Source organism: Telmatherina bonti (genome assembly GCF_933228915.1).
Source record: "Telmatherina bonti genome assembly, chromosome: 14".
Classification (NCBI taxonomy): Eukaryota; Metazoa; Chordata; class Actinopteri; order Atheriniformes; family Telmatherinidae; genus Telmatherina; species Telmatherina bonti.
The window spans coordinates 15400065-15411404 of NC_136612.1; the positions used below are offsets into that span (position 1 = coordinate 15400065).

The following is an 11340-nucleotide window of genomic DNA, read 5'->3' on the forward strand; positions in this document are numbered from 1 at the left end:
TAACAGGCTCATCTGCCTTGCAGTGGAGCCAAGCTAATTACATCAGCTGATTTAGTGGTTGGAACAGCTGCCGGACAGGATTTTTACGTCATGGCACCTGGATTATACACCTCTGGGTAAATGTAACGCTTAAAAGGTGAGATGAGAAACGAGGCTGCAACGTTTAACCTCGATCCAAACCATTTGCATTTAAAAATCTATGCCGTTACCAATATCATTCATCTAACCGCTAAATCCAGTTCAGGGTCGTGGGGAAGCTGGAGCCTATCCCAGCAGTCTTTGGGCAAAAGGCAGGGTACACCCTGGACAGCTTTGCCAGTCCATTGCAGGGCCACATTACCAATAATACAGGCAAAAATAGTGACAATGAAAAAAAAAAAAAGGACGCGACTGGGTCCTGGCACCCCCAGAGGGCCAACCATGAGATGACATATTGATGTAATCATACTGTTAAATTAAAACTAAAGCTACATTTAGCTTTCAGGTTCTTAAAGACCAACATAAAGAAAATTCTAGTCAATTTGATCTCATACTGAAATGAAAACAAAGAAATTGAGTCAGTAAAGTTTTTTTTTTTTTTTTTGTCTTTTATTGAGGTATAGCCGAACGAGCCTCTGCGCTGAGGATCACAGCTCAAGTTCAATCTTGACATCCATCTTGGCCTTGTAAGGCTCCAGCAGAGGGCGCACTTCTTCAGACAGAAACCTGGCAACCTGGAGGGGGGGGGGGGGGGTGGTGAAGGGAAAAAAAAAAAAATCAAACGTTATGCAATAAAAGCAGCTTTAAATACTGAGCTAGCATAGAGGTCTGCTGGTGTTCTACCTGCTGAGGAGCACGGCCAATAAAGGTCTTGGGGTCCAGTAGGGCGTCAAGCTGCCCCAGGATGGGCGTGAAGTAAGGGTCTCGCTGGACTCTGGCCAGCAGGTCGTTGTCCCCCCCCTCCTGCTTCACCACCGCCGCCGCCTCCTGAGACAGAACGCGGATCTTCTCGTGGCAGTCCTGATGCAGAAACAGATGGTGACTGTCAGGTCAGTGCCGATGTGCTCGCAGCGGGCTCTCACCACGTCTGTCCCACCTGTCTGTTCCCTCCGGCCTTCACCATGGCCATGATGATGTTCTCTGTGGCCATGAAGGGCAGCTCGTGGCGGATGTGTCTCTCGATGACTTTCGGATAGACCACCAGCCCCTCTGTGATGTTTTGCAGAGTGCTGAGGATGATGTCTGCTGTCAGGAAAGACTCGGGCAGGGAGATCCTCCTGGATTATGGAAATGAAAGATTTGCTCTTCAGAGTTGATGAATTAAGTGCGTCCAGAAGCCCATCTGACATTTGTTTAAGCCAAGACCTTCAATCTAAAACACTACTGAGACTTGACACGAGATTAAACAAATTATGAGGGCAATCTTTTTTATTCTGGCTTCAGATAAAACCCTGGTTACCATGGTTTCAGTGAATGCAAACAGCAAGAGAGACAGTTTCCAATCTAATCAAAGTCATCCTGACCTTCGCAGTTTCAGAACATGATGTGCATTCAAATGAAAGGAATGAGTTTGTCACCAAGTGCTCATTTTACACAAAGTTCTGCATATGACCACAGGGTGAAAACACAACCAAAACTAGTGTGTGTGGAACAACAGATGACTCTGGACGGGAGAAATAAGTTACGGGGAAAACTTGGGAGAATTTGGTCAAATTTATCCACCTTTTTTTTTTTTTTTTTTCTCTTTAAAAAAAAAAAGTCTGATCCACATGAGAAGTGCAGCGAGAACACAATCTTGATCTGGCATCCACATCAGGATGGTCCACTAGACTATCCTGATGTGGAGTCTTTTGGGAAACCGCAGACGCCAGGTCATGTGGACGACACAGGCGCGGGGGCATTCGGCTCGTTGTCGGCGGGCAATCTGAAATCCTGCATCTCCGCTGCTATGAGGTGACATTAGTGCTTATGTCACCTGCAGTTTACTCATGTATAAAAGCTCCATCGATGCTGAAAAGTACATCGAAGTTTTAGAGTAAAACATGCCCCCATCCAGACAGCGTCTCCATCAGGGGAGGTCCTTCATATTTCAGCTAATATTTTCCATGAAACTGTAAAATGTCTCAGTTTTAAATTAGGTTTGACATTTTGTGTTGAGAAAAAAAAAATCTGGGTTTATGAGATTTACAAGCCGTTACATTCTGTTTGTATTTATACTTCAGTTTCCCCACTTTTCTAAAACTGGGGTTATATAGTCTCAACAATTGTGCCTGAACTGCAGGCCTTTTATTTCATTGAGAGATGAGACCCAAATGCAGATGTTTGATCACAAAGCACAACACCATGTTTGGAGAAAAGCAACCCCTTCCCTCTTACACTAAATGTTAAGCACGGCAGTGGAAGGTTGTGGGTTTGTGCTGATTTGGGGTTGGTGGGGATCTTACCAACTATCGCCATTAGATCACAATGCAGATGCAATTATAAACCATTTCTACTCTTCCCCGTGTGACTGCTTGACCAACTTACTTTCCAAATAAAAATGTGCAACATGGATTTAAACCTGTTCATCTATTGGTTTATGCAGGACAGCTTCTGTTTCTGCCACATCACAGCAAAACATGGAGCAGCAGAAAGGTTTATTTACTTCACCTTAAGACTGACTGGGGATCAAAGTCATTTCCTGATGAGTTGAAACACAAAATATCACAAGTTTTATGTGATTTTAGGCAATGACGTCCACATGATGCCATCGCTCATGTTTGTTTTCATATACTTCACCTCTGTAATTCCAAACTATTGCAAAACCACTGGTACCCCCCCCAGCCCCCTCCATCCTCAATGGAATAAGTTGGAAAATGATCACAAGTCCACACTACTAGACATTATTAGGTCTATCTGAACTGAATGCAAGAATCACTTTGCAAGTTCCAAAGAAACACGTGTGTTAAGACAAGCTCAATGCATCTGAGTTAGCTGACCTGTTGGCGCTGTCGTCCAGCGTCCTCTCCAGCCACTGGACTGAAGCAGTCTGCAGTGGGTCAGCCATCAGTGCCACCAGATGTCGGGCCAGGCTGCAGCAACGCTCTGCACGCATAGGGTTCCTCTTGTAGGGCATTGCACTGGATCCTGTAGGGAGTGCACAGCTTTAGCACACCATCTGAACTCTCACATCATGCTTATGGTCCCCGTCACACCAGCTGGACGAGACGGCAAACACACCGATCTGCTCTTTCTCAAAAGGCTCCTCGATCTCCTTCAGGTTGGCCAGCAGGCGAATGTCTGTGCAGATCTGCAGCAGACGGTAAAAAGAATGATGGAAAATGGAGATGAATTCAACCACTAGATGGAGGCATTACTGCAATGATCTGTTTCTATGGCTTACTTTGTGGACAGTAGCTCCCAAACTGGCCAAGGTGGACAGACAATCAATGTCCACTTTACGGCTGTACGTCTGTCCAGTCACCAAGTAGGCTCTGGATGGGAATGGGGACAAAATGAGAAGGCGAATATAACTGGACTTTTCTCTGAAATGTATTAAAGGCTTCCACTCTATAGTGATGTTTGTCATCAGTTTTTACACCGCTCGGCGCTTCTCCATTCATGAAAGAAATTTATGGGATGGCGTCATGGTGTAGACCGGGGGTGTCAAACTCCAGTCCTGGAGGGCCGCTATCCGGCAGGTTTTTGTTGTTTCCCTCTACCAACACAGCTGATTCATATCAAATAGATCCAGCAGCTTCTTGTCAACCAATTTTTGAGTTCCAGTCAGGCGGGTCGGAGCATGGAGACAACAAAAACCTGCAGGATACTGGTCCTCCAGGACTGGAGTTAGGCACCTGTGGTGTAGACCATGCCTTCGAGTGAGTAGGTGAACCAGAATGGTGAGTGTCCAAATACCTTTATAGAGCAGGTGAAATGGCGTGTACCATGTGTAGAGACCTTGAAGGGGTGTTTCCTGTTCATGTTAATGTGACTGATCATTTCTGGATAATCTATTTTTATGTGTATATATTAAGCCATGTTGAATGTTTATAGCCTTGGCTAAATTTTACTGGCAGGTTGACGTATGTAGTAAAATTTGTATCTGGGCATTGTATTAATTGTAAAGTCAATTAATGTTGGTTTGTCTTGTAGGAAGGGCCTCCAGCATAAAGCTGGAGGAGAAGCTTCAGGCGAGAGAGAGCATTTTTGTTGTGATTGAGCAGCCATTGAATATTGCTTGTCCAACTGCTAGCTGGTGCATGGCTGACTCATGGGTTTTTATTTTGTGACTAAAAGACAAAGTTGAAGAACTGAGCTTCTGCAATTTTCTCCGACCACCACAGCCAGCCCCACAGATGGATTTGAGCGAGATTCTACTGGGATGATGATGTTGGTCCAATGGAGAACTAACCTGTCAATCAAAGCAGCTAATTTCTAATAACGCCAAACATCTAAACGACTGCATCAGATAAAATTCTACCTCATCCTTCACTTTTTTCATTACGCAAAGAGATACAACATCTCTTTCTTGGAGGCTGAACTCAGGCAGATCTTACTTTTTGAAGCCAGCCATCTCTGTCACCATCCTATCAAGCTCCTCCACCTGGTAGCAGAAAAACAATGATAAACCCGTTAATCCATCACATTATGACTTACTCAATAACTTCAAGCTAGTTTTTTAATCATCCATCTCTAAGACCTTGTCATGGTCCCCCTGAAAGAGCTGCAAGAAGCTGGCCTGGGTGCCAGTGGTCCCCTTGACCCCCCTGAAACGAAGGTCATCGCGGGCTCGCTCCAGGTTGCGCATGTCCATCGCCAAGTCCTGCAACCACAGACACGCTCGTTTCCCCACAGTGGTCAGCTGGGCGGGCCTGAGCAGCGGGCATGAAGACAAAGCATTGGATGGTTGTCAGAAAGAGGGAATAAAGAGGTAGCAGGGGCGCCTCGGGAAGACGGATAAAGACATAATAACCCTGCATGAAGACAAGTGGAGCAGTGTTCAGACTCACTGGTAGTGTGTGAAGCCAAGCGTGGGAAGGTCAGCGTTTTTCTCTGCAAAGTTCGCCAACCTGTCAATGACTCTCGCCAGCTGTTGAAAGGAGGATTTTCATCACTGACTTATTGGATGACGCATTGTTTTGACAAACACGACACCGATACGAGATGCGTCCATGTGCAAGGCAATCAATCCTACATTGTTGACTTGCTACCAAACAGCTGAGGTTTGTGAGAGAAAAAGAGACGATAGGGACAAGATTTCACGGTTTTAACTGATATTACAGATGTGCAACTGGATGGGTGTGTGTGGGTGTGTGTGTGTTTCTGAGCCTCACTTTAGGCAAGAGGATGTCAAATCCATCGCGAAGCATAATGAGATCCTGAGAGGGAAAGAAGAAAGATATAAATGTTTAAAGAGAAGCACATCATTTTTTAAAATGCTTCTGAATGTAAAATGATCTCCTCCATCAGACATGTCTGTGCTTCGAAAGGTCCGCAGTTACAGCAGCTAGTAAAAAAAAGGGGAATAGGAAAAATAAATCAATCATATTCACGGTGTTATCTCCAACGTAGCATGAGGTGGCTCCGAGATGAATGATGGGTGCAGCAACGGGGCAGCAATGTGCGAAGGTGTGGACGTGGGCCATGACATCGTGTCTGAGTTTACGTTCTTCTTCAGCTGCCATGGCAAAGTCAATATCCTCTGCGTGGGTCTCCATTTCCTGGATCTGGGCGTCCGTGATGGGCAGACCCAAAGCCTGAGCAGGTAGACAACCATCACCATGACGGGACAACAGAGGAGAACTGATACATGATTTCTTGTTTGATTAGTTGGTTTAAAAGAAATAACCCTTCCTGCTCTATTTTTCTAAGTATTCTTTTCCATTGCCTCATTGGAAAGCCTCAAAGTTGGAAGGACCACACTCACACTAAGCTGCAGCCCTGAATCTACAAACTTTCAATATTTTACAAAAAGTGCTCCAGATGCTTTTACTAATGCAACCTTATTACACGCTTCCATAGACACTGCTTCATATATGATGTATTAGTATTAAAAGTATATAAATAATTCATTTCTCATGGTTCATATGGCGAAAAAAGGTTCAAATGTGAAACATATCGTTACAGGCTGAGACTCTCCCTCTTCTGTCCTCATATTTATCAACACAAATGTATGAAATGTATGTATTTGTATGACTGGATAAATTATAATCACGTGTGTTTTCAAATGTAACAACAAAAGATTAAGGGATGGAAGTATCTCCTTCCTGTCATAAGGGAAGTGCAAGTGTTTTCTAAGCTGCTCAGATACTTCTGGGCTTTTTCATTCAGTTCAGAACCGTTTTATGCAAATAAAAGAGGGTTTCCATAAGGCCCACGGTGTTGCACTTGCAATAGCGTCTTCAGGAACTCTCAGAAAGAAGGGATGAGGTGGGGAGCTTCAGTCTTTTGCAGTTTGTAACTTCACCACTAGATGTCACCATGTCCTTCATACTACACCTTTAATTCGTTTGAAACTGCAGACTTTTCACATTTGATTTGCCTAAACTTTTCTACTTTCTTAGAAAAAAATAGAATCTTAATTACTTGTTAAAAAAGAATAGTGACAAAATAATCAACTACTGGGCTGAGCCTATGCATGGAAGAATGTTCTAGATATGCACAAACTGGATAAGAACAAACAGCCTGCTGGTGGTGATACCATCTCTCACTTGCACAGTCTTAACAGGCATGTGCTGTACTTGTGAGAAGCCACTCTGTATCTTGATTTGATTTGATGCATGTCATGTGGTTACAAGATAACTGAACTAATGAGCCCAACCATGTGACATTCTCTCCTTTTGTGCTGCAATATATCTCATGAGTTAATGTAGTCAAATGGAGCTTTTTCCAAAAGGACAGGCTGAAGGTCAGGCCAGTTCCAAGTACATTTGGTGGCTATAAAAAGAGTACCTGTCCCTGTTTAAATACCAGGTTTTAGTGGAGCTAAAATAAATCATTTTTAAAATGCTTACTAACTTTAAGCTGTACTAGAAACTAAAAACAAAAACTTATTTGTTGGAGAGTAATAGAAAAACAAAACAATTACAATCAGCTTGTTGCATAAATGTGCTCATCCTTGATTAACACTAAATAGAGTCAGTTGTCCCAGCAGGATTTTATTGACATTTAGGCCACATTCACATCAGCCTTTTTGATTCAAATCAGTCGGTTAACTCAGAAAGTCTGCTTCGTTTGGGGAGCTGTGAATGCACCAAACGAATTCTGATTCGGACCAAAGAAGCTTGCCCACAAATGCGGACCAAATACAGGAAGCAGACTACAAAAAAGTCACTTGAAAATACATCGTCGCAGTCTGACAGATTTGGAGTGTGTTTGCAAGAAACAGTGAGCAAATATTATCAAGTCAAGATGTGCCATTCTGATAAGAGTCCTACCCAATAAGACTGAATGTTGGCATTAAATTTAAACATGCTTCAACAAAGATTAGTTTAAAAGGAAAATTATAGTATTTCTGAAGGGAAAACACTACAACGACATATGAACTTATGCTAAGCCGGTGGTTGCCAAAGTGGGGGGCCCAGAGTTATCTCGGGGGGGGGGGGGCAAAATAAAATATGGAGTTTTGGCACTGACAAATTGGTGACAACACCAATGGGAAACAATAGATTAAACAGAGAGACTTCAAGTGTTTAAAAAAAAAAAAAAAAAAAAAAAAAGAGAAGAAAGTATGATGGAGCATAACTGTCCCTGGGCTTGACCAGCTATTGGTATTCAATGGTAGGTAATGAAAAGGGACGTCAAAATATTATCAGAGGTTATGAAGTCAAACGAGTTACAACACTTGGGGGATTTTCATCCTAACAACATAAAAAGCTTGTAGGTTACTTAAGAAATAAACCAGCACCGTCGAAAACTCGATACCTGAAGTAGTTTGCAGAGATTCCTGGTTTAAAACGTTTCACACTGGACCACAACAAAGGATAATAATACTGACACTGACACAACTATAGTGAACTACACTGCCACCAATAAACTAATGACACATTTCTTTGTATGTTTCTTTAGCTCATGTGACATGGGGATGGAGGATGGAGATTTTATTCTTCAATAAAAATGGGGCCCTGGAGAAAAGGTTTGGGAACCACTGTGCTAAGCTACAAGATAACAGTAAAATATACACTCCCCAGAGGGCTTTCTCCTGTTACTGAGACATTCTCTGCTATTTTCAATCACTGTAAGGCACTGGCCAAATATGCTCTGCACAGAGACTGCAATACTGCGGTAACCCCAAAGTAAGCATGTGCGCATGTGTCACGTGGGAGGACACATGTGAGAGAGGATCTGTGACCAGTTAACCTCCCCTTTGGCCTCTTTACCAAGATACCTGATTACATTATCAAAACAGAAGATTTACTATTGCAGCACTTGTGATACAAATTTGATCATGTCAACAGATGTTTATTTGATGACATCATCAATAACTACAAAGCTTATGATAACTTAATCAAACATGTCTTTTTGGCTTTAATCTGGCCTTGCTGCTTAAGGCTTGGTCTCAGGGGACCGTAAAGAGATTGTGTTAGGGACAGACAGTTAATGTCAGGCATGCTGTGATGTTACAGAAGATTCATTCCAGCGTCACAGTGTGAAGAAAAGCAGCGAGTAAAGCAGAAAAATTTTAATTCTAGTAAACATGAAAGCAAAAAACAAAGAAGCCAAAAGCAAATCATTGAGGTATTTATACAGTCAAACAAACTGAATAAGTCAGTTTGTTTGGACAACAGTGTTACTGCCCTACATTCAATATGCTGTTGTCTGATTACCATAATTCACACAACATCCATCATTTAGTGTGAAATAGGGGAGAAATGGGAAATGGAAATGAAGTTGGCAACAATACTGCTAGTTATGTTGATGAACCATAACAGACTTTTTTTTTTTTAACTTGTTATTATTATTGACATGTTATATCATTTTAATGTTAACATTTTATTATGAATTATTTATATGCACAAGAATGCATACATTTCTAATTAATTTGACATTAAAGTTGTATAATTTTTTTTTTCCAAAGTAACACATATTTTGGTTTTTCAGGTTTTTTGTTTTTTGTTTTTATTTCTAATTTTGAATTGGAAAAAAAAAAACATTTAGTGGACTGTGACAGTCTGGCGACCTGTCCAGGGTCTGTCCTGCCTCTTGTCTGTAAATGTGGGGTTGGGCTCGAACAAGCCGAAGTGGTATAGAAACAAAAACAAAAAAAGAAAACCTATTTAAAAAGGCCAATAAAAATGTACAATTTAATGAATATTCGGAATATCTGTAACATTGATAAGATAATATTAGTTAGGGCTGTGACGATGTGCATTTGTCTCGATTCAATTCCAATTTTTTGGGTGCTGATTCAATTTAAATTGCGATTCTCACAATTCTTCAATATTGCTGATTTTTGTAGATTAAAAACAAATACAAATGTACAAATTTTTTTTTTGCTCTTCATTTTTTGTGATTTCAAATAGGAAAAAACAACACAGCAAGATCATCATTCTGCTTAAAATTGTGAAGCAAAAAATCCCAATATTCGATTTTTTTATTAGATTTTTCCACTCCTAGTATTAGTGTGCGGCTCAGAGTCATTGCTTCATTTCATGCTAAATCTATGGGCAAAAGTTACAACTACATTGGTGTAGCACTCAGGAAAGTTCTTAAATTCAATAATCATGTTTGGAAGCAAGTAATATATCCTTTCCTGCTTGTCATTAGGCAAAGCAGGCAAATGCTTGGGTCACCAGACAAGGAGAAGGTGCCTTAACAAACTGAGTCTCTACAGACCAGTGACCATGTCAAGAGTTTGGAAGGACAGTGATGGTGAGCGCAAAACTCCCAAAAGGAATCCAACCTATGCTCTTGTGTCTTACATAAACAAAAGAAAAGTAAGTGCAGGTATATCATTATGAATAAAGCTTTTCTGTCTGGCGGTGACTAAACACAGAAAAAGCTAAAGGTGCAAAAAAATAAACAACAACAAAAATAGTTAAAAGACTATATTAAATTGTGCAGATGATATAAACGCTAATTTAGGTCAAAGCAACGGAGTCTGATGAGTACCTGGGTGTCACGCAGCTGCAAATTAAAAGCTGTGTTCAGCCAAACTTATCTGACAAGAGGAAAATGCCAAGTTATAATATTAATAGGCATTTAGATAATATGGATGGAAGTCGTTGTGTGTTGAATGCAAGTGATCTTCACATGTTATTCTAATATGTGCCAAGCAGGCTTCATGGTGTATTGTAAATGTTTTCCTAAAGTGCCGTATAGCAGCTTTTAACAAATAGCTTAATCTTTATAAATCAAGTTAGATCATACTGTGCCTTTGATGAAAGGAAAATAGCTAAATACAAAGCTATGCCAAAGAACAAATCATATTTGTATTTAAGGATTTTATTGTTATGACTAAGTATGTTTTTTAAGATTATAAAATTGACATATTACTATAAGAGTACAATGCAATAATGTAAGGGTGCCGATTGAAAGGAGACCCCTGTGATTTTTTGCCAAGGGCCCCAAGAGATCCTACGACCGCCTCTGCATATCTATTCTGTGAACCTTCTCTGCATGGTCTGCTCTGGTCCTCCTTAACACTATATTTAGAGCAGGAAACTTGATAAGCCCTTCTGAAGGTCGCAAACTAAAGTTCACAAGACCTTTCACGCTTCACATAAACTCACATTAACAATATCATCACTAACATAAAAACGGTTGTTGCAGCTCTTGTGCTACAATGTGCCAAACCTTTTCGGCTTTTGCAAGGCAGATCCACAGCTTCCTCCAGGTAGTAAACTTCTTCCTGTCACTGAAATTATAGGCCATCTCCTTACTGGCATATCTGGACACCAGTGGTGAACGGTATTTCATAAACTCGTCGGTTCCCTCCATGCTTGCAGGACGAGGCTACCAGAAGATATGCTGGACACCTTTTCTGACACAGACACACTCAAGCCCCCCCTCGCGAAGGCTACTTCTTCTTGTAGCGTCACATGGAAGAGGAGAGGGGATTTTCACGACCGTCGAAGTCGGCGTACGGCAAATACTCTGATTGTGACACTTGTTACGATGTACGGCATAATGGCTAAAAAATCCCCCCTCCCTCCTTAAACAAATAAATAAATAAATAGATACAACTCACGTATTATCACGGCAACAGTAAATATGGGTACGTCAATCAAATTGGTAGAAAATTTATTATAAATAGCATTAGTGACGTTTATTAACTGAATTATTATTTTTAGTAAATATTTATCGATTGATTTCCGAGAATGTATGACGGAGCAGCTGACGCATATTAGACAAGCACCAAGTTTGTTTTTAATCCACAAC

The 11340-nt window shown here is 41.2% G+C and overlaps 1 protein-coding gene across 1 annotated transcript; it reads right to left on the bottom strand.

Annotated features, from left to right (window-relative positions):
* Positions 1-578: 578 nt before the first annotated feature.
* Positions 579-11036, bottom strand: adsl (adenylosuccinate lyase). Its single transcript, XM_079252793.1, has 12 exons — positions 10756-11036; positions 5514-5717; positions 5295-5339; positions 4971-5050; positions 4661-4832; positions 4518-4564; positions 3362-3452; positions 3199-3268; positions 2958-3105; positions 1076-1256; positions 823-999; positions 579-713 (listed from the first exon to the last, which is right to left on the bottom strand). Exons 1-12 carry the CDS (start codon positions 10897-10899, stop codon positions 627-629), a joined length of 1446 nt encoding a protein of 481 aa, XP_079108919.1. The 5' UTR covers positions 10900-11036; the 3' UTR covers positions 579-626.
* Between the last annotated feature and the right edge of the window lie 304 nt (positions 11037-11340).